At 44.0% G+C, this 22,720-nt stretch overlaps 3 protein-coding genes across 4 annotated transcripts in view; all 3 read left to right on the top strand.

The window, feature by feature from the left end:
* plch2a (phospholipase C, eta 2a) overlaps positions 1 to 10,913 on the top strand; it is a 209,168-nt gene extending 198,255 nt beyond the window's left edge. The window contains exons 20-22 of the mRNA XM_031876737.1: positions 737 to 816; positions 4,513 to 4,894; positions 8,178 to 10,913. Of these exons, the coding sequence (XP_031732597.1) occupies positions 737 to 816; positions 4,513 to 4,894; positions 8,178 to 9,811 (2,096 nt within the window). The 3' untranslated portion in view covers positions 9,812 to 10,913. The remainder of the gene's footprint in view (positions 1 to 736; positions 817 to 4,512; positions 4,895 to 8,177) is intronic.
* On the top strand, positions 4,901 to 6,889 carry LOC116399522 (uncharacterized). Its single transcript, XM_031876736.1, has 2 exons — positions 4,901 to 6,160; positions 6,871 to 6,889. The coding sequence occupies exon 1, from the start codon at positions 4,981 to 4,983 to the stop codon at positions 5,791 to 5,793; it is 813 nt and encodes a 270-aa protein (XP_031732596.1). The 5' UTR covers positions 4,901 to 4,980; the 3' UTR covers positions 5,794 to 6,160; positions 6,871 to 6,889.
* A 2,410-nt stretch (positions 10,914 to 13,323) lies between the features above and the next one.
* LOC116399527 (glutamate receptor U1) lies at positions 13,324 to 22,206 on the top strand. Of its 2 annotated transcripts, none has more exons than XM_031876743.1 (10): positions 13,324 to 13,438; positions 13,594 to 13,687; positions 15,293 to 15,324; positions 16,452 to 16,631; positions 17,364 to 17,587; positions 18,317 to 18,414; positions 19,124 to 19,341; positions 19,442 to 19,661; positions 20,840 to 21,090; positions 21,722 to 22,206. In XM_031876743.1, exons 2-10 carry the CDS (start codon positions 13,624 to 13,626, stop codon positions 21,818 to 21,820), a joined length of 1,386 nt encoding a protein of 461 aa, XP_031732603.1. In that variant the 5' UTR covers positions 13,324 to 13,438; positions 13,594 to 13,623; the 3' UTR covers positions 21,821 to 22,206. The 2 variants fall into 2 exon arrangements, with proteins under 2 accessions (XP_031732603.1, XP_031732602.1); XM_031876742.1 differs by having other exon boundaries at positions 13,612 to 13,687.
* Positions 22,207 to 22,720: the final 514 nt, after the last annotated feature.

The raw sequence follows: 22,720 nt of genomic DNA on the forward strand, positions 1-22,720 counted from the left end.
TTTAAAAAATGTGGGGGGGGGGGGGGGGTATCAAGTGTAGATGTCGTAACTGTTTTGTGAAGATCTAAAGTTCTTTCAGTTCTTTTCAATTCTTTGCAGCTTTCTTTGCCAGATTTGCTGTTTGTTGCAGGGAGAGTATCTACTTTCAGACTATTGGTTTCACAATAATGTGCCGTCGAGTGTCATCTGTGTACATTACATTACAGTCAGTTAGCAGATGCTTTTATCCAAAGCGACTTACAATAAGTGTATTCAACATCGGTATTCAAGAGAACTACTAGTCACCAGAAGTCATAAGTGCATCTCCTTTTTCAAACAAGCATCTAAGAGCATAAACCAGAGCAAACGTACAGTGCAGAAAGAAACGAATACAATAAGTGCAACAAACTAGTATGAATACAAACAAACTAATATGAATACTTCTGTATGAGTATCAAACCTTGAGGGACACAACACCTTACTGTTTAAGATGAGCTGTTATCTAAACGTGTTTGTTAGATAGGATCTATACCACGAGAGTGCTGCATTATGGACTTTGAAAATAGTTCTGATAGAATGATCTGATAGACGGGGCTTGTGAGGAGCTTGAGTTGGATTCAGTGGCTAGAGGTTGACCATGTTTATCTATAGCCATTCCTATCTGCCCTGTTGTGTGTGTGTGTGTGTGTGTGTGTGTGTGTGTGTGTGTGTGTGTGTCTGTGTGTGTGTGTGTGCGTGCGTGCGTATGTGTTTTCAGGTTATCGCCACGTGTACTTGGAAGGTATGGTCGAGGCTTCCATCTTTGTTCACGTAGCTGTGAATGACATCACTGGTAAGGTAGGTACTACAGAGGAAGCTAGTTGAAATCATGTAAAAAATGTGTTATCGCTCCTTTAAAATGACATTAATTATAGTACAGTAAGAATCTGTATTAATAAGAGCCCAGCCCATTTACATTTTTTCGAATATCCAATAATATTTCAGTCAATGAAATGCATAGCAGAACCTTTTTTGATAAATAACTTCCAAGTTGTTTTTTAGTAATCAAATACTTCATAGTTAAAATGGCAGATACTTTCAATATTCTTAACACAACATGTTTCCACGTTTCGTTGGTGGTGTTTCAGTGTAGTAGACTCCATGGTTTGGGACAGGACCAAAGACAACGTGTAAGGCTGCCAGTTAAGGCACAATGAGGTGGCGATCATGGTCTTAAATTTGGATAGATGATGAGGGGATAAATGGTTCCCTGGTTTGGTTTCAGATTTATTTTCCAGATATCTTCCCACATATCTTCTGTAATCCCTCTCGGGTCTGTCCCAGCTCCTGAACACGAACAGCAGAATGTTGTATAAGGCACTGATATATAGTTGTAATAGTTGTAATTTTACTGCAAAAAATCTTTGACGGTTTCAGGTTTTCTAGGAAGAGCAGATAAACCAAAAAAAAAAGGACATTTAGACAGTGAGGCTTCAATATCTAGCCAAGTAGAGGAGGTGGTGGTGTTATGGACGCAGTCAGTTACATATTGCAGAAGGGCATTTCATCGATATCCAATTTAATTTATTCAAATAATGGACAGAAGTTGGCCTTGAACATCTGGTGGAACTCTGGCATAATGAAAATGAAAAAAAACACAAATCCAGTGGGGGGGACCATCAGAGGGAAACCAGGCACCTCAAGCCGATAACCTAAAGGCAGAGCTTTCTATATCCAGAGAAAGCTCTACATTGAGTAAACGTACTAAGGGCGATCAATCAGCCACCAATGCTATTTTAAACAACATTTTGCATCCAATAGTTTGGGTTTGTCCCTTTTGTTTCAATATGACGATGTCCGTGAGAACAAAGCAGCTCCATAGAGAGATAGTTAAGAACTCGACCAGCCCCTCTGGGATGAACTGGAACACTTATTCAGCATACATTTCAGCAGAAACAATTGCTCAGCAAAATAGAAATGCTGCAGCTACAGATGTAATACTCTTGTTATCTCAGTTTCTAAATGTTATTCTTTGGTCTTTCATGATGCAGTCGTCGCTGTCACCACACAAGCACATTGTAAATGGCCGCTCTGTTGTTCACATTGTCCTTACTTTGAACTTCCTCTCTCTCTCAGCTGCTGCTGTGTGCCTCTGGTTGTGATTTCTCTCTTGCCTCCCATTTGTTTCTCTCCCTCATCCTCCCCCTTCTCTGATTCCTGCTCTCTTCCTGTGTCTGCTTGTGATTTCAGTGGACCCCTCTATTTCCAAATGCTCCATTTAGAAGCAGGACATTTTTAGGAGCCCTGAAGCGGCCGCTCAAAACCCAGGTGTAGTGACACCCAGTCGGCATCTTGCATGAGCCACATGCCCCCCCACTCCACTCCCCCCCACAAACACACACACAGCCCCCTCTTGTCAGCTGACAGCAAGCATTAAAAACTATCAGGCCAACTCATGCCTCGCATGAGTTATGAAGACTTGACCCGCCTGCATCTTCACTGGCCCCCCCCAAGTAGATCCAAAGTCATCAACCTAGATGTTGAAAAAGTTGAAACCTAGAAAGAGTTGAACAGAGGAGAGAGAGGTGTGAGCCAGGAGCTGTGCCGGGCTGCAGGGCCTCTTTTTTGCAGAGAGCATTATCTTCCTCTTAACTCTGCGGGGGTATTACATTCCAGTGCTTTGAGGACGTTTATACCTCTTGTCATCTCTACCCTTTCTTTTTAATCATTGTCTGCTATTTCAGTTTTTGTTGTTTTGTTTTTCTAACACTGTGCAGAAACATGTTTTTCTTAGCAGATGACTGACGTGTGTGCTACCCACACTGTAGACTCACACAGCCAGGCATTAGTCAGTCACTTTGTTGTCTTGACTCAAGCAGGTTAGATTGTGGATTTGGATTGTAGCAGCAACCACAAGCTTTCAGTCTGCTTCTTTTCTAATTGTTTACGTGAAATCATTTTGTAATGTTGTGTATCTAATGTTTGCTGTATTTCATAGAATCCCCTGTAGCTGGGGATGTAGTACCAGTTGAATGATGGATAATTGTTCCCCCCTTTTGCATCTCAAGAACCGTGGCTCTACATAAAGAGACCCGTCTGTCAGTTAAACACATAAATCCAGAATCCAACATCTTAACCTTTTGGTAGATTGCTCTAATAATGAGTTGGGACATGTTTTGGGAGTGTTGGAACACCTTACTTCCAGTTTTTGACCTAAAATAAACATGCCTGGACTTGTATCAGTACAAATTGATGAAGTCCATTTCCCATCATGTTGGACTTCTGTTCTGTTTCCCAGTTGAAAGATTTTGCAGTTCAGAGGCAACTCAGGCAGCAGCACAGTATATGGGTCTACTGGTAGCTTAATAATGGTCATGTTCAGTTCAGCCAACATGTCCCTTTTGTTCCACAAATACTTCTTTTCTTTATAAGCTTGTCTTTTTCTCTGTGCTGTTGCTTTCACGTTGATAGTTGTTCAGTCAGCGTTTCACCACAGTGGTCAACAGTTGGACTATGTGGATCTACTTCTTTCACATTGTTTGAAGCTTTCAATAGTAGCAAGGGTTTAGGTAGCATAATATATGAGGCCTGGTCCCGCTAAAGCTCCATTTGGTTTGACATTTCTTTGGGGTGGTCCAGTGACATCTTGCAGGATTGTCTTGTCAACATGAGTTTCACAATCACTAATGTCATTGTCTGGTTGTCCTCATCACTGTCATCATTTGTGGCCCAGTCTTTGTGATGTTTGACCATTACCATGCAGCACCTCGAGGCACAGCAAACATCCATGAAGTGTTATTAGTTATTGACGTCTGTGTTAACTGACTGTTAAACAACAGAAATAAAGGTCAGCCTTGATACTGATCATTTTACAGTCACCTCTTTTTTTTGGTTGTACACAAAAGTAATTCTCAGCTATCTGGATTTTTTTCTTTCATGTTGAAGCCAGTATTTTCAGAAAGTCTATGTGATTATAGCATCTTCGTTATTCAGGTTTTTGTATGCAGAAAAACAAGCCAACCCACATGAAAATAGTTAACTTTGAAAGAATAACTGTAGTATCAGAACCATTGTTCTACCACGAGGGAGCACCAACATGTCTCCACACAGCACTAATTGTAGTCCCTGCCTTTTGTGTGTTTAACTCTGAGGTAGCTTCAAGCATGTGTTTGTTAAACCACTGATGTACTACTGGGACTATAGTTGCTGTATACAGATATATAGGTGCTGAAAATGACAGTGTTACACTTTGAATCCAAGTGGCATTCAAAGAGAGGCCGCATGGACTACAGCTGAATGATCACGTTAAAGACTGAGTGATCATTCACACCTGTTATTACGGGGACTTTCTTGGGTAAATGGGTATTGGTGGAATTTGTTTCTGTGCATGCTCACGGTACAAAACCTGCCTATGTATAATTGCAATAATACAGTGCGGACCAGTGCCACCTGCATTATGGCGACATTTTCTTGTATGACCTCTCTGTGAGTTATTCATTTTGGTTTAAGATTCATTTTGTGTTTGACAGTGATGTTTTGTTGTGTTTTTGTCAGGCCAGAGCAGCCACCGGCATAAAAGGGCTGTTTCACAGAAACCCAAAGCAGGCTTCCCTGGACAGCCATGCTGCTGTGCATCACAGCCGTAAGCACCCATTCGGTGCCCACCTTCTGCGACGCACAGCCAGCGCACCCACCAAAGGCCAGCCCAAAATCAATAAGGGCTTCCCAGAGATCGCCATCGACACCAAAGACTACAGCTCAGAGGGCACCAGTGAAGATCGAGAGTCGGAGGACAGGGACAAGGCCTCTGCTGCCGCCTCTCACCAGCCCACACCACCACAAAACCGCAACAGGGAATCGCTGGCATCCCACCAAGCCAAGGGCCCCTGGGACCGTCCTGACACCAATGGGGCTGTGCACCCTGAGGAGGGTAAAGGTAAGAGCCCTCTTCTTGCTCAACGAAGACCCGTGAGTGAGCCTCTGAAACGAGCCAGTCGGCTCCGCTTACATGACCCGCTGGACATGAAGCCAGGGGTGTTCGCTCGTGTCGCACTTAATAGCTCAGGCCGGGTAGGGATGTCCTCCAACTGCATCACATGTGTGATCGGCTCCAAGGACAGTCCAGAAGCCGAAAGAAAGGGTCAGGTTAAGGAAAGTCAGGGATGCAAGTACAAAAGGGCAGATGGGGAAAGACAGGAGAGAAGTAACCTCCCCTCCTCGCCCAAGAGACCAGTTCAGCCAGAGCCTGTAGCCAAGCCCCAACAGCTTGCTACCCAGACAGAGTCACAGCCGTCATCTGTCCTCCCCAAGTCATGCACAGAGGCCCAGTTTCAGTACTCGCCCAAGGTTCTCCGCCGACCAATCCCCTTCCCTAGAGCCAAAGCCAGGCAAACTCTGGGAGCCCAGCACATCCGACTTCGGCCCGTTGCATCACAGAGTAGCGCCCGATCTTGTAGCGTTCCCCGAAGATGCTCCCCCAACACCGTAACACAGGCATGGAGCCTCACCCCAGACTGCAAGACCAGCCTCCGATGGCAACAGGCACCCCCGCCCAACTACGGCACTGTTTGTGGCCTAACGAGCGCCCTGTTCCCAAACGGTAATGGGAATGAGGGTCTCTTGCTCAGTGACAGCAGCAGCTGTGACAGCTTTGGCAGTCTGAGCAGCTTGGAGTCGCCTCCTCTGCTGCCTCCACGTTCTGTCCTCGACAGCCGCAAGAGGGCTGTAGGCACCCTGCAGCGGGAGATGAACGCCCTGTTTGCCCAGAAAATGGAAGAGTTGCGGCATAAGTCCCCAATGTTCTTCGCTGGTAAGATGTATGTGAGGCAGCATTAGCAGTAAACCCCGTAGCTGCTGCTTAGTGGCTGTAGACGGCCTTTTATGTTCTGTAGACTGTAGATTTGCAGGTAACCTCCATACATGCAGGACCATGAATGTTTGGTAGCATGATGCTGTCAGAATGATCCTGCTGTGTGCCTTTTAGTCATCCCATGTGTCCCTGATAGTTTGAGGACATATCTATACTCCCAGCTATTCTTTTCCATTGTTATTGTTCAATTCTAACTTTTGTAGCTTTTACCTCAACTTCATCACTGGTTCCTATTTCAATCAAGTGATTTCAATGTTTTCCAATTGTTTTTCTCGATGCCTTAACACACTGTGACTGTGGTACTACCCCCATGCTTCACAGACGAGAGAAGTGGTAAGTTTTTAACCTTAAATGAATACAAGTAGTTTCCTGCTCCTTCTTTAACCTAGTTCATTTGAGGCATAAAGTCTGAATCAACATAATTAGAGAAAACTCAAAGCACACCCTCATATGACCGGAATGGACAGTGTTTCGAAGACATGACCTACAACATCTGGTTGGAAGTCACAAGGCACTGACATCTGTACTGCGTCCAGGAGAAAACTCCTCTTCCTCCCTCACATGACATGTTTCAGGGGAGTCTATTTCCTACCAAATGCCAGCTGCACTACCCAAACCCACCCACCTTCAGCCTCTCTCCACTCATCACGTGATGGCCATCAGTGTTCTTACTGTGGGAATCAATCTAGTGGGGGAAACCAAATGTGTTTATGGAGTGGAATTTGAGTTATCTGGCCTTATGACAGTATATGATGAATGCTGACATCTGTTATTCATATAATGCTGGCAGATCCTGTACACGCTCGTAAGTCATGTGATGAATAATCTTAGCAGCTTTACCTCCTGTTTCTTTTCACGATAAAACAAATGCTGTTTTTCCTCATGTAGACTTGGAGGATGGATTTGTGATAGCATCTCTTGTTGAGATGCTTTCTCTGTGCTGTAAGCTGTTTCCTTGCCTCCACTCACCCTCTTCTTTCCAGTTTTGCTAAACTCCTTTTTTCCTCTCTTTCCCTTTTGCACGCTCTCTGTTACTAGTGCAGAATTGAGGGGATGACCAGAGCCAGGTAAAGCCTCTGAATGCATGCAACCTTTTAAATACAGCCTGTGCATCCTTCACTTCACCCGCCAGTCTCTCTGTCTCACCAGACCACGTGTCACACCTGTGGTGTTTTGAAATCCACATTCTTCTCTTTCTTTTCCAAATATTCTTGTAATTGCACTAACTCAACATGACGTGAGTGGGAGTAGTGAGAGCACCATGCCGGTTTGTCTGGTCACATCATCAAATAGGGGAACAGAATCCATCACTTGAGGGTAAATCTGGTTTATTACAACTTGAGTCGTATTTTAATGCTGACACTATTGTACTCTCCCTGTTAATTGTTGAGTTCTTTTCATTAAAAAGAAGGCTGAGAGGTCAATAAACGCATGTTTTACAGGTTTTGCACTGACTTTTTGTAGAGTAAACCGAGGTGAATTTTAAATTCTCCAGATAGTCAGCTGTAAACATCCATCACAGTTAACAGACCTGCCTCCTGATGGTCAGCATGGTTTCATTAATATCTAAATCCCTTCTACAAGAGAGACCTGAGACCGAATTGCACACATTACAAGACAATGCAGTCACACAAAGAGATGTAAGTTGTAATAAAGTGGAATTATCATTAAATGTTTGAGCTAAAAATATGTGGACCTAAAGAACAGCACGTCGACTAAAGTTAGGTCCTCGTACCACCTTTTTAAAAGGACAACTGACTTCAGTTGTTGAGGTAAAACATCAGGTAATGGACTCTGTTTTAAGACTGTTACGCCAAATTTTGGGAAGTGGAACCATCCAAACGATCCCAAATTCTGTTAAAAACAGATTTATAATATTGAAATGATAGCATGAGGCTGTCCCACCTCATTAGAGATAAACCTGTTAAATGTAGCCCTTTGCAGTATTTTAACTCCTAAAGATTTGCCGTTCTCTAGCATTCGGTTTTGTTTAACATAACGTCAGTGCCATGTGTCAAACCCTGACCCTGTCAACACCTCCAGTTTTATAGTAGCAGGCCCTCCACTGCCTTCACATCGATATTTATTGTAAGTAGCAGTAGCCTTACACATCAAATTTAGCTCACCACAGAACAACGAACTGTGTTACGCCTAATGTGAATCGGTCACTTCGAGCAGATATTCCCTTAATGAGGTCAGTGTCTAAGCTGAAACGGAATCAACGGATTTGATCAGCGCGTCCCTATTTTCCAAGCACATACAGTTGTCGATTGTTACAACCATAAGGCTTTTAGGGAACACAAATGACATTGGCAGTGAGACATTTTCTTTGTTGTCTGTATTTCCGCAGATTGTTCCACAGTGCAGAGGCCAGCTCCTCTTCCACTGAACTCTGACGCCGCCAGAAACCCTTGTGTCATCCGTTCTGTCTCCACTCCAGAAGGCAGCCTGTCTTCACATCACTCCTCATCATCACCACTGCACTCTCCATGCACAGCAATAACTGCAGAGTGCCCATTGGCCATTCCTTCAAATGGGGCTGTGCACAGTCCAATCAAGGTGAGCGGAGGCCCTAAGAAACCTCCTGCCCTTTCCAGAACCGCGTCTCCCCATCCGACGAACCCAGCTGACAAAACTGCACCAGCACAGTGCGGTCAAGACCTCCAGGCCAACCGAGGCATTGAGTCATTCATGGAGCACACGCCAAACCAGAGGGGAAACCAAGAAACTCTGACAGAAAAGAAAACTGATACAGCAGAGGTAAGGTCTGACCACAGACTGGAGACTCCTTCTGCAGCCCCTGGTGCTCCGACAGCCCAGGGCAGGAGAGCCCTGTTTAACGATCAACCATCACACGTACCAGTAAGGAGAACAAAAAGCAAGGGCCATGTTCTGTTGGCTGTAGCCTCAGCTGGGCATGACCAGTCAGCCGTGCCAGAGGTCTGCACGGACGCTACTATGAACGACCGTCTGTGGAGCAAGCTGGAGCCAGGCAACCACAGAGATAGCATGTCATCCTCCTCCAGCATCTCTTCCAGCGACACCGTCATTGACCTTTCCCTGCCAAACCTGGCCAGGAAGAGCCTCACCACCCTGCCCACATCCAGCAGCACCTGCGATCCTCACTGGGTCACGTGCCGTCGCTCAGCCCTGGTCTCCTACGATGCCATCCAGGTCAGCAAGAGCAAGTCAAACCCCAATCTTCAGCAAGGCGACTGCCCCAAGGATGAGCTTAAGCCCCGCCCCCTGCAGCCTCCCCAGGAAGCTTCCGTGGACTCACCCGGCAGACTGACTCAAAGGAGGCACACCTGGAGTCGGCTCTACATGGAGGGGCTCAAGCAATCGTCAGCCAGCAGGCCGTCCTCCGCGCCCACATCCTCGACAGCTACTGCCTCCATGTCCAAAAGCCTCGGGGACCTGACCTCCGATGACATTTCCTGTAACTTTGACAGTAAGTACCACAGCATCAGCCGCAGCTTCATTGTTAGGCCAGCCAGGGACCAGCTCCGCAAGGGCGGCTTCCAGAAGTCTCGGCCGCCCAGCGACCTCACAGAGCAGCTACGGAAGCTGACTGATGTGGAGCCGCTGACCGCCAGCGACTTCGCCCCGGAAAACAGGCCTGGAGAGTCTCAGGAGGAGTTTGTGGATGAGAACCTGGTACGAAAGACCTCCTCGAGGAGCCAAAGCAGGGTGCGCTACATTGCAAACAGGGCCAAGAAGGCCCAGGAGAGGCAGAGGCTCCAGGGCCTGGTCCAGGGCAGAAGTGCAAGCTTCAGCCTCACTGGTAGCATTGGCAGTGGAAGTGGTGCTAGCCCCATTGAGGAGCGGGGGAACCCCGAAGGCGCGTGTTGCGTGGCCCAGAGTCCCTGCTCCGGCCTGGACCTGCTGAGTCAGCTCACCCCCCTTGGAACCCCCTCCCTTAGACAGTCTCAGTCCCCCCCAGACCCAGAAAACAGTGACGTCTTTTTCATGCTCAAACTCTAAAGAACTGGCTGACTTGGAACTGAGTGTGAGAGACACAGCTAGAAACTTGTTTGGAATACGCTCCAGTTTTTTCTCAACTACAAATCTTTTTTCTTTTTTTTTTCAAAAAAGTTGCATATCTTGCAGAATTTCTCACAGATTATTTCCACATCTCACAAAAAAACTGAGCTCCACTGAATTAATGATCCATGAACATTCACTTCTACTGCTTGAGGTTGTGCAAGAATCCATTTTTGAACCAGCAGAAAACATTGTCCACTGAAAGCAACTACTGCAGCTCTGCAGCTTTTGCACCAAATGTTAGAGAATTGACAATGTATTTAGTGAAAGATAACAGTTTTTTATATAGCTGTGTATGTTGACTGCAGACAACTCATCTTTTTTTTTTTTTTTTTTTTACATGAGCATACAGTAGCAAGGGGTCTACTTGAACTGTAATGGTTTTAACTGAGCTGAAAATGAGATGCTTCATGTGAAGGCGTTATTGTCAGCCCATCTATCCACGAGCAATGTTTAGAAAATACTGGCATGGTATCATATTGACGTTTGTTTGACAGTTTGATGCTAGAAGCTGAGGCTTGTCTCATGTCTTTGTTGAAAAAAAAGGAATTATTATCTCAATGCAGGATAAAATTTCTTAATTTTTAGTATTCTTTGTATAGTGGTTACATAGTCATTTGACCAAACTGCCAATATTTTGCTAACCTATCCAGTTTATGGCATGTCACAGCACTGAGATCATGTACTTCACAGCAGTGGTAGACTACTCCATACCAAGTTTAGCCCTTTTTAGTTATCTGCATGTCTTTAATGCACTGTAATGTTTATCCTAAGGCTCTGCTTTTATTTCATTTTACAAAGACCTTTTTTATAAGAAGATTTGTTAATATCCCTAACTTCTTTTTTCGGATCGTCCGACGGCGGCTCTGTGCTCCCATTGGTCCGAGGTACTAATACAAGATGAGAATGATCTGTATCCAAGCACGTTTATCTGTCGACCTGCTGTATCGTTTGCACTGCCGTGCCAGTTGTTTGTGCAAAATTTTAGGGACAATGTGTAATTATGACCTGAATAAATCTCAAATGAATATTACTAAAAGCCTCTCGGCTCATTTTGTTTCATTTACACTTCGTCTACCGACAGCTGTCTCAGTTCAGAGATGAAGACGAGTCACTAGCAGACCAGTGGAGCTGAGCCTCATGCGAGCTGACACTTACAAGCCTCTGGCCTTGGTTTTGGCAGCGTCTGCTTGATGCTCTAATTTGGACCCCGCTTGGGTCTGTGTTTACCAGCCATCACCTCTCTCAACCTCTCCGGCAAAAAAGCAGCCCCCCTGCAGGGAGGGAGAAGGTTCCAGAACAAAGACTCCAGGCTGCACAAGAGACAAGCTCAACCGCTCTTTAATGGAGAAAACATCTTTTCAGTGTCACTTGCCACCCAAGATCAGATTTTTGACTACCAACCTATTTACATAAACTTTCTTACACCCTAGAATGTGGTATGTGGAATAAAACCGTCATACTGTAAATACTCTAAGAAGTCAGTTTCCTTTGGAAACATTGAAACCCTTTTGAAAAAGCATGCACGCTGTGGGACACAAACCATCCAGTGAAACCTAATATAATGATCACATTAGTAATGGATTCATGCATACCTTTGTGAGGAAGCTAATTAAAACGTGTTGGTATCAGCTTCCTCTGACAACCGCCTGTACTGCTTAAAGCACTTGCTACCCTCTTAGGACGGTCTTTCTCAGGACTCTGATTTGCCAGTGAAAGGTTTGTCCATTTTCTAGTCTGCAATTAAAAAAATAAAAAAAGAAGAAAGCTGATTGCCACCTATGGCGAGCTGTCAGACACTGCCAGGCCTCTTCCTCAGCTCTGTAAGTCTTTGTGAAGCGCGACACGCTCATTTGAGCGCCGCAGACTCTGCTCCAGCCAGCACACAAACACAAAAGACGGCTTCATTAGGATTCCGAGAAAACCACCGAGTCCCTCTTAAAGCCATATTTATCTAGACAATTTGGCACGGCTTGGCCTCTCAACTGAAAACTTCCAAACCCTGCGGCACAACAGGCCTGAGAGAAAGTCTTTTGTCTCAGAGAGTGAATGCAGCCCCTCCTCTCAAGATGAAGTCACTGCTTGTTTTTGCAAATAAATCAATTTAGTTTGTGAGCTTCTGCTAAAAACAGTATTCATTTCTTTCTAAGACAAAGACACAGGGCATGTTATGTGGCTATAACTTTGATGTGTGTTATGGTATACTGTGTTTTATGAGTTGGAGTCCTAACCATAGACTGTATATAAGAAGAGGACGTAGTCGTCATGACGTCTCCTGTTAGTTTGTGACCTGCCGTTATGAAGCCCAAATTTTAGCCAATTTCGCCATCCCCATATAAACTTGTTTAACTGATGAACAGAAGTTACCATATTTGGAAAGCAGAAGAGTGATGTATAGACGCCGTATACTGCTCTGGTAGCGGCAGCGACCTGTCAATCACAGTAAGCCCCGCCTTAAAGCATCCCCTGCTTTATGGTCTGTTTGACTCTAAATGGACCATAATGTACTAAATGAACATCATGCTGTATTGAAGAAGACTTGAAACTAGAGATTGAGACCATAAACTCATGTTTACAATGTTTACTGAGGTAATAAATCAAGAGAGAAGTAGAGTCATTTTCTCAGACTTCTATACAACCAGAGGAGTCGCCCCCTGGTGGACAGTAGAGAGAATGCAGGTTTTAAGTCACTTCTGCATCGGCTTCACTCGGCAGAACCTGAGGTTGCCGTCTGGTTCTAACGTACCAATGACGGAGACAGCCATGGCATTATGTTTTCAAGTTGTCCGTCCGATCTGTTCTCGTGATCTGTATCTCAGGAACTTTATTTAATTTTGGCACAAATGTCCACCTGAACTTAAACATGAACTGATAAGAGTTTGGAGATCAAAGGTCACTGTAACAGGATTTTGGCCACAACTCAAGAATCCATATAGTAATTATGACAATGTCAGAAAAATATTTTAAATAGTAAAATGATGACATTTTGGACAGACAAGGATGTAGACGACAACAACAACAAGCTGTATTATTCTCTGTTACATTATCAGATGTTCTCACCGTTACTGATGGAGTCGTCCCCCTGGGTTTGTCAGGACGGACAGGGAATGTGCTCCAAAACTAAATGTCTTCCTGTGAGCCCCCGGGACCTCCTGTCCATCCATCAGTAAGCTCATCATCAAATGTAGTTACACTTCACTCTAAGAGGAGGCTCAAAACGGACCCACACAACATCTAGAGTAATGAATGTCTCTGTCTCAGCTGTAATGAAGGGATCTACATCATACAAGCCTGAACATGTAGGTGTAGAACAAAGATACTGTGCTCCAGTAATCTCAAATCTCAAAGATTTTGTTCTGCATAAACCTCTGGCCAACAATCACGAGTTTGTTCTCCCTTTGCGGTTCTATCTCCTCCCTCCTTGTGCTCCCCTATATAAACCCACACTACAGTCCTCTGCACACACCACCTCCCCACTGCCCTCCTGCAACACTTGTGAAGTTCTTACACATTTTCCTGGAGTTGTCCCTCACACAAAGGTTTTTAATCGCAGCTGACATAACTGAGGTAAGGGAACTTTTATTTTGATAGCATAGTGTGACAATCTGTGTCAGCGTTTTATTATACATATATATATATATATATAATGAAGCTGAGGTTATTGTGCACGTTAGATGCTCGGGGTTAGAAAATATCTGAAATTGAGATAATCATGTTTGAAGGATCCGTGTCGTTTTCAGAGTTGTGGAAACATGACGGGCTGCGTGCCGTTGGTATTCTGTGTAGCAGCCCTGACTGCATGGAGAGTCACTGCAGGTAAGACTGATACACACAAGTGTGTTGGTTCATAGATCATTGCATCACATTTCTATATAAATATATATATGGACAGAAAATTGCAGCATGTATTTGTTTACATTTTTCTAAACTGCTACCATTCTACTTCTGTCCAAAATGTAACTTTTTTCCAACCTGCTCAAAACCTTTGAGTATGCAATAGTGTCATCAAGGTGTCAAAGTGGAGAGGGTGTGGAGGTCTGGGTGGTGGATGGGGCCTGTAGCGCATCAGATTTTGATGTGGGAGACCAGAGTTTGAGTCCTTTCAAAGAACTGCACTTACTTCTTGCATGTCTCAAAAGATCTTTGACCAAATGTTCCAGTCGCCAAACCGTAACAATAGTTTATTACCCATAACCATCAGGTAGTTACCATGTGTAGATAGTGTAGCAGGGAAGAGTTCTCTGAACATTGGCATTAACCATTAGTTATGTATATTATCAATGACATTACAGAGGGTTTTACAAAATCGTTCAATATCAACATTGTCTGATAGGATTTTGTTGTGTTGCTGAACAAAGTATATTTCTGAAAGGAAGAAAGCTTTTCTGCACCTTTTTTAAAAATATATAAAAAAGGATTGTTTCCAAAAATTCTTTGATTTATATTTAGGCTTCTTTTGGGTCCCACCAGAGCCTCAGTGAACTGTCTGCAAAGTCAAAGCCCAGCGGGCTCTGGCTGACCCATGAGACCGGGTCCCGCTCCCAAATGAGTCTTCATATTTGGCTCCCTGCCCTGCTGGACTGCTGGGAGTCCTATCAAAGCACGGAGGATCACTGTGGCATCCCCGTTTCTCACCAGTGGAGGGGCTACCGCCTTGCTGAGGCCCAGAAAGCACTGTGATGAATCAATTAACTGTGTTGAGGGGGGGGTGATATACTGACAGGCATCTCCGCAGATCGTAGCTCCTGCCGTCTTCTCTGGAGGAGGCTGATGGGGTGTCATGGGCTTTATACGACCCAGCCGGGCCTGCTTTTGTTATTGCATGTATTTATGAGGAACTTGCACCCCTGGCACCTCCGCTAACCCCCCCCTCCCCCCCCCGCCACCTCCTTTCTGTGACCAAGCCCGGCTGGGCATGTTAGGGCCCGCTGGACACGCTGTGAATGGCATTGGTCACAGTTACAGCAGAAAGAAAACAGCTCTGGGTGTCATGGGTAATGTCAGGGGATGGGGTGGGGGGTTGAAATCCTGCTTGGATTACAGAGGGGGGGGGGGGGTAGACTGGGCCATTAGAAGCTCAGCCACCCCCTTTGTAGTACCTTGCAATAGTCTCCTCAGTAATTCTCTCTGGGCATTCTGAAAAACAACCAACAACAAGACGCTCATTGTCCTCTGGTTGGCTGTTTGGCTGATTTACTGCGGTGGCTGAGAGAGAGAAACACATGAAGGGGACTCAGAGCAACAATGGGCTTCATTAGGCTTTCAGGGGCCGTTCTGCACGTAAGCTTGTAGACATGAAACCCAACTGGCTGAGACCAAATCCTCTCATCTCTGTGCTGCCATACATGCTCCATTACATCTGACTTGCCTCATGAATCAAGACATTTATTGTGGTGCTTGTTTTCTCCCCTCCCTTTCTAGATGCCAAGGAGTTATCCATCACCACTATAAAGGTATTCTCTCTTTGAGCCTCTCTCGACACCAGAACAACAAGGTGGCAGTGGCCTTGTGCCGCCGGGACACATTAACTCAACCAACACTTTAAATAGTTCTGGTTCATCGCAAGAAGCTTCTTATTTCTGTAGTTTGGCTGATTTCTAGTAGTGATTATAAAATACCTCACAAAAGTGGCTGACTATCCAAAGGACAGTCAGACAATGCCATTTTGAAATCCTTCCAGAGATTATGGTCTGGATCTTGACACCAGAAAAATTTAACTTGCAAAATTCTGTAAGCAAGGTGATTTGCATTGGGAATGAGTAGAAATATATTTTACTGATTTTATCATTTGTTTCAAGAAAATGATAATATTTTGTGGTACATGGGGCGTAAAAATGACCATGTGACATTATTATACAATACAGGATTTCCCTTAATTTTGAATACATTCTGGTGACTGCGCTCATAAGAATGATTTCATTTGAAATATGACAATGTCAAGGAGTATAGTAATGGAGCATGAACCATGTTAGGTACATTGTTATTGTTTACAAATCTTTTATAATTCCATGTCCTGAAAGCTAGAAGATGACTTGTTGTTAGCCATGCTAGGCCTAGCATTGGAACAATGGGCTAAAACAAGGAGATTGTCAGCTGTGTCTCATGTTGCCCAACTCATGAGTAACAAAGTTGACCCGACTGATCACTGCGAAGATATCCGTTCCCATAAATATATCTTAAAGCTGTTCATGAAGGAATAAACCACTGATTGTTTTCATTTAGAAAGCACTGCACTTTTGTACTTTCATAATTACGTGAAATGGACGCCCAGTTACAGAATGACTCCACAGACAAAACTCACTTGAGCAGAAGAAGATTTCCGCAGTGAAATTAATAACTGAATTATCCTTTAAATGCTGCTACACCTGGCTGCACACTGCACATCCTGTGAACATTACACTGTGATTGTTAAACACTCTTTCATCAAAGCACTGCATGAATAAAAAAAAAAATCACCAACAAATTTTCACCCAAAAGCAGCAATTTGATCTCACAATTGATTTCCTCGAAAAAAAAAAAAGAATCCTCATCATCTTCAAAGCCCGGCATTACCTTCACCCGTTTGTTCTGTTCTCCTCAGGAAGAGCCGTACACCATGAGCCGCGGCTCTGAGCTGGAGGGCTACTGCATCGATCTGATCTCTGAGCTCTCCAGGGAGCTGGGCTTCCAGTACAAACTGAACCTGGTGAAGGATAACCGCTACGGAGCCGTGGACTCCAGCGGCACCTGGACCGGCATGATAGGTGAAATCATCAGAGGGGTAAGAGTGCAACCGTCCTGGCTCTCCTTACAATGTGATGCAGGACAAGTATGTTAGAGTATGTACAGTGACATACTGTCTGTAATTCGATTTTTAAACAGAGAGCTTATGTACACGTTGTCATGTAAATCAAAGTGTATGGATATGTATTCATAAATAGCTCTATTTGTAAAAGGATCTCTTGGTCTGCTTATGGGACCATGTGGGAGAAACGTTGTGTAGTTTTGATAGACAAAGGTGCACTCAGTAAAGCCTGATATGAAAACCTGTGAATGGAGACCAGAAGTTTATTTATATAATAAAATATTATATCAACAAACAAAACTTCATGAAATAGATATCCACGTTAATGTATGGGGTGCAATTTATAAACAAACCAATTCATTAAAATAATACATATTTAAAACCTAGGTCAATAATGTGAGCCATTTCAAAAAATAGGAATAATATAACATTTCATAATAATGAGTTTAAGTTTAATAATTTATATTGTGTTTATTATATATTACACTTTATTTTGTATTTTTCAATTAAATAGGTCTTTTTTTTGTCTGTTTTTTAGCAGTAATGTGTTCCAGAGTTCCTCTGATACAGTTTCATCAGATACTTTGTTTTACTTTTGGTCTCATGACAAACATTAGTCAAACATACAGTGTCTGACTTGAGTGATATGGACCTATTGTACGAGTGAATGAGTCTGTAGTCTGATACGTCTCTCTGTCCCTGCATCAGGAGGCCGACCTGGCGGTGGCTCCGCTGACCCTCACTGCAGTCAGAGAGATGTTTGTGGACATGAGCACCCCCTTCATGCAGACGGGAATCAGCTTCATCATGCGCAGAGACTCGGCCTCCGAAGAGAGCGGCTTCAGTCTGCTGTCGCCATTCTCCACCGACATGTGGGTCGGCATCCTCATCGCCTTCCTGCTGACAGGTCTCTGCATATTCCTGGTGGGCAGGTAAGCGCCCGCCAAAGAAGGGGTTGTTACATGCATTGTTTCTCTCCAGTGTACGGTAGAGACAGGGTTGTGTACCGGGGCATGTCCTCACTTTATATTCTACAGTTACAGACTAATTACACAAGATATGTTTAGGGGGGATTTTGACATTTGTCATTATCTTCAAATATGAAAACCGTATGAAGTAAAATGACAAAAAAACGTTTTTGGTGTCTAGTCAAATACAGCACACCAGTAATGTGTGGCCACCGGATGAATGTAAGTCAGTTTAAAGGGACAGTTCACCCCAAAATCAAAAACACATGTTTCCTCTTCCCTGTAGTGGTGCTTATGAGTCGAGATAGTTCTGGTGTGAGTTCCTAGTGTTGGAGATATCGGCCGTAGAGATGTCTGCCTTGCTCCCATGAAGGAGGAGTGGGGATCCATGTTTCCACATCCTGATGTATATTACAAAATGATAACTTCAAAAAACACATGGACTGCATTGACATAAGGCCTTTCTAGTGTTTTGTAATAAACATTAACACACTCTTCGGCATGTAGATGGCAGGGGCCATCATCGAACTACCACTGATGACTACTTTACCTCCTGACGCACAGCCTTTAAACTTCCTCCCAGAAACTCCACAGACACCAGAGTTATATATCAGACACATGCGTCTTGTTGCTGCATGTGCTGCTTTAACCTTGCTGGTTCTGAGGCCTGTGTGTGTGTTTTGTTTCCTGCAGGATCAGTCCCACTGAATGGGCTGAGCCTGACACAGAGGAGCACAGCTTCACATTGCTGCACAGCTTCTGGTACATCACAGGAGCTCTCACCCTGCAAGGTAACGCAGCGGTCTGCTAAACTCAACCACAGAGATTCACACACACTGCTGGCCGTCTCTCTCTTTACTCTCTCTTTACTCTCTCTCAGAGAATCAGCTGCAATGCTAACCTTATTATTATGGCCTTGGACAAGTATTTCACAACTTCGATGTGCAAAAACTCTCAAAAGCAAAGAGATGTTTTGAATAAAAACTCAAAGTTAGTGGAGCCGAAACAATCAGCATCTTATATTTTAGATTCACATGCTGTAGTGTAACATTATCCTCTAGAGTGCATTATCTATATTCACAGTCCCACCGTTTATTCAATACAACTGAATTGTTACTCTACATCATTTCAAATAACTGTATTTATTTATTTTTGCTTTGTATCATCTTAAAGGAAAATACTTTCTTTTATCACAGATGAGAATTTCATTCTAAGTTCAAGAATAAATCAGATTCAGTGATGAACATATTCAACGTGGTGATGTTTTGGTAATCGTCCTGCACTATGCGCTACTTCCTTTTACATCGTCAGCGGGCCGGAAAAGAGGACATTTCGTGTGAAGGGTTTAGCAAAGTGAATTGTGAGACAGAGGAATCATGACATAATGTAATCCTCTACGATAATTGCTTTAAACCGAGCATGAGTTGACATCGTGAGTATGAAGCTTTTAAAGGAGCGGGTTAAGTCCTGTCACATGACTGCTGGTCTGTGTCCCCTCAGGTGCTGGTCCTCACCCCAAAGCTCTGTCTGGACGTCTAGTCAGCGCCATCTGGTGGATGTTTGCTGTACTGCTTCTGGCCTGCTACTTTGGCAACTTCAACTCCATGTTGCACTCCAACAACAAACACGTCTCCATCAAGACTTTCGAGGACCTCGCGAACCAGGACGTGATGGACTATGGCACCGTCGAGGCTGGATCCACCATGTCTTTTTTTAAGGCACATTCATAATGAGTGAATAGTCATTACAGCAGATTCTGTAAGGTCTGAGTTTGATATAATGTAACAGGTTTTATTTTTGCAATGTTTTGTTCCCCAGAATTCCAAGAACCCCGTATACCGGCGCATCTACCAGCACATGGAGCGCAAGAAGAGCTACGTGTCCAGCATGGAGGAGGGCGTTCGCCTAGCTGAGGAAGGAAACTTTGCCTTCATCGGTGAGGCCGTGTCCTTGGACTTGGCGGTGGCTCGCCACTGTCAGCTGAGCCGCTCAGAGGAGGCCATCGCTATGAGAGCCTACAGCATCGCGGCACCTCTGGGTGAGTGATACGGCCTCAAAAACAGGATTTAAATCTCTCTAATTTTTGATGAGAGCGCAAATTTTCTTTTTGATTATGCCTGTATTTATCAGTGACTTTTTGGAATTCATGAATCAAACTGAAACTCTACTCCCCAGAGTAAATTACGCCCCTATCGAGCTTCTACTATTCCTATGATATTCATTCCAGGACTTCGATCATATCAAAGGGTTTAGTGCCATCTTCCATCACTGTCAGTACACCACAGAGGAAGAGACAGGAGGAGGGGGTGGACATGAAGAGACTGTGATGGAGAGTGGACATTCAGAACATTAACACTTTTGCCTTCAGACGTTGTGAGACAACACGTTTAATAAACTAGGTAATTTTGATGCGTACTTCAAGGACCAAATATAATATTCATAACAATGTTTTCACAAGTCTTTAATCACCTGAAACTAAGAATCGTTGTGTTTACACGCGTCTGGTGTTCTTTGCTCCTTAAGCAGTGATTCCCAATGTGGGGCCCAGGGACCTCCAGGCATCTGTGACACTTGCAATAAATGATTTTCTATAAGATATCTACAGATGACTACCATTTGTGCAAATAACACAAGCACATTGTGTGCAATACTCCCACCCACATAAGCTTTGGGCCAATTGAAACTCACATTACATGATTGTGACACACAGCAGTAAGTTCATTATCTTGAAGTTGAAGCACTGAGTGAAAGTCAGCTTTAAACTGGTCATTTTAACTCTTTAGATTTATTAGGGCTATGCCAGTCTTGTACTGTTCATTTTCTGAAAGCTTGTAAGATCAACTACTTGAGAGTAAAACTCACTTTAAAAGTATATAAATGGTACATGATTCAAATTAAAATGGGTTTCTGTTCATCACTATGAAACAGGTCTGAAGTATTTCTGTTGAAAAGTTGGTCCCTGCTCCCCTATCGTAAAGTAGTGTTATTATGGTAAGGATGGTGTCTGAGAGACGCGAATGGCGGTACCATCATTTTGCTCTTGGCGGCTCTCATTACTGCACTTTTGTTCTTGCAGCTGAATGAGAGCAAAACCCTGCAGCCATGTTCCAACATCTGATGGAAAGTCTGAAACCAAAACCATGGAGGACGTTACAGAAGCATGTTAGTTTTGGTTTCGGAGTAAGACATTAATCAGCCTCTACTTTGATCCACCAGGCTCCCCGCTGGTCAAAAACCTGACCCTGGCCATCCTCAAGCTCAGTGAGTCCGGTGAGCTAACATATCTGCGGCAGAAGTGGTGGGCCAGTAGCTGCGCAGCTGCCGGCAATGCCCACACCTCCGAGGCCCTGCGGCCTCACGATCTGCACGGCCTCTTCCTCCTCCTGGGCCTGGGACTTGGCGTCGGGCTCCTGCTGGCCCTGCTGGAGCTTGTATCCAGGGCCCGCAACCAAGCTAAGGATGGCAAGGTGGGGACGAGTTTCACACAGTGTTACTTTGGTGACCCCCTCTAGCACCACCAATAGCCTGACGTTTCTGGCTTTTACTGAAATATCCCAACACCTATTGGATGGATTTTGGTACAAATACCCATGGTCCATAGAGGATGAGTGCTTTGTTCGTGGTCCCCTGACTTTTCCTATAGCGCCACCATGAAGTCAAATGTTGTATTCGTCCAATACTTTGGTTTATGACCAGATACCTGCAAAACTAAAGACATTCCACCTCTGCACTTTTTGTTTAGCGCTTAGCACATGTTAGGAGGATATAGTAAGCAAGTTAGTATTATCAATGTAACATGTTAGCATGCTAACACAGTAAGCAACAGCGATATAACTTAGTAAACATTATACCTGCTAAAGGTCAGCATGTTAGCATTGTCATTGTTGCATGTTAGCATGCTAACGCAGTAAACTACGATGGAGGACATACTAAACATCATATCTGCTAGAGGTCCGCATGTTAGCATTGTCATTGTGACATGTTAGCATGCTGATGTCAGTATTGAGCTCAAAGCACCGCTGTGTCCAAATACAGCCTCACAGAGCTGCTAGCATGGCTAAATGAATGTTCTTTACCATTTCCTCTTTTCTTTCACAGAAATCGTGCTGCTCGGTGTTCACATCAGAGCTAAACCGGCGATTTGGCAGCAAGGGGAAGAGTGAAGAGCAAGAGGACTCAGACAAAGGCAAAGCCTGAAGGAAAAGTTTACATGTTAGCTTTTGATACAGTAGATAGTGTCAGATGTGTCCTGTTCCATCAAACACACTAACTTTCTCTGTTGCCATTGTAACAGCTATGTGCTGTGTGGTCCTGTCAGTGTGTTTTGTACTCTCCTCCAGAAAAGCTTGTTGACCACATGGGACCACTTAACTAGCAGCTACTGTACAGTGTATTAGAACAAACCAAGAGACTTAGAGCTTCAAAGTGCAAATACTAATCACTGATTTGTTCATAGTGTCGTTGCATGTTATCAGATATCCACATCCCATTGCCCTACTTACTTCTTCTTGTTGAACTATAATGGTTTCATAACAAGCTTATATTTGCTTGTATGTTCTAAATAAATCACACAATACACAGAATTCTCTCTTTTTTCAAAGTATACAATACAACTATACTGTTCATGTTGGAAATTTAAGTACATCTTAGCAGAGCGAAACATTATCAAGACATGCGGCATCAGAGACAACAATATGCAAAACAACAAACCAGAGAATCCCTTAGATTACATGTTAAAAGCTACCCTTTTCAATATGCTTTTTGTATAAATAATGGATCTGTGTCAGGACCGTGAAAGGTGCCACTCAACCCCACAGAGAAAGAGCTACAGACCTGTGTCTTTTAATGTTGCAAACATATCTGTATTCCTATGATGGAAGTCTCTTGTACTGGAAGCTGTTGTGTAAAACGCATGTTGTACACAGGAAGTGCAAGCAATTGTGAATCAATTTCACCTGCTTTGGTGCAGATGAAAGCATAAAGGGAATGGTTTTGCAGGCGGTGACCTGCAAACCATTTCTTATTTTCTAGTTTTGCGTTTTGCAACACATTCATATGAGCCGTCACAAGAAAGGTTTGGTGTGTCCCCAAGCACAG

This window comes from Anarrhichthys ocellatus, unplaced genomic scaffold (assembly GCF_004355925.1).
Source record: "Anarrhichthys ocellatus isolate YVR2014 unplaced genomic scaffold, GSC_Weel_1.0 scaffold114, whole genome shotgun sequence".
NCBI lineage: Eukaryota > Metazoa > Chordata > Actinopteri > Perciformes > Anarhichadidae > Anarrhichthys > Anarrhichthys ocellatus.

Excerpts from the sequence above, each read along its gene's own strand:
- LOC116399522 (XM_031876736.1), top strand. The coding sequence starts at position 4,981 with ATGAAGCCAGGGGTGTTCGCTCGTGTCGCACTTAATAGCTCAGGCCGG.
- LOC116399527 (XM_031876743.1), top strand. The coding sequence starts at position 13,624 with ATGACGGGCTGCGTGCCGTTGGTATTCTGTGTAGCAGCCCTGACTGCA. Across the intron at positions 17,588-18,316 it reads TGCATATTCCTGGTGGGCAG|GATCAGTCCCACTGAATGGG; the intron begins GTAAGCGCCCGC and ends TGTTTCCTGCAG. Across the intron at positions 18,415-19,123 it reads AGGAGCTCTCACCCTGCAAG|GTGCTGGTCCTCACCCCAAA; the intron begins GTAACGCAGCGG and ends GTGTCCCCTCAG.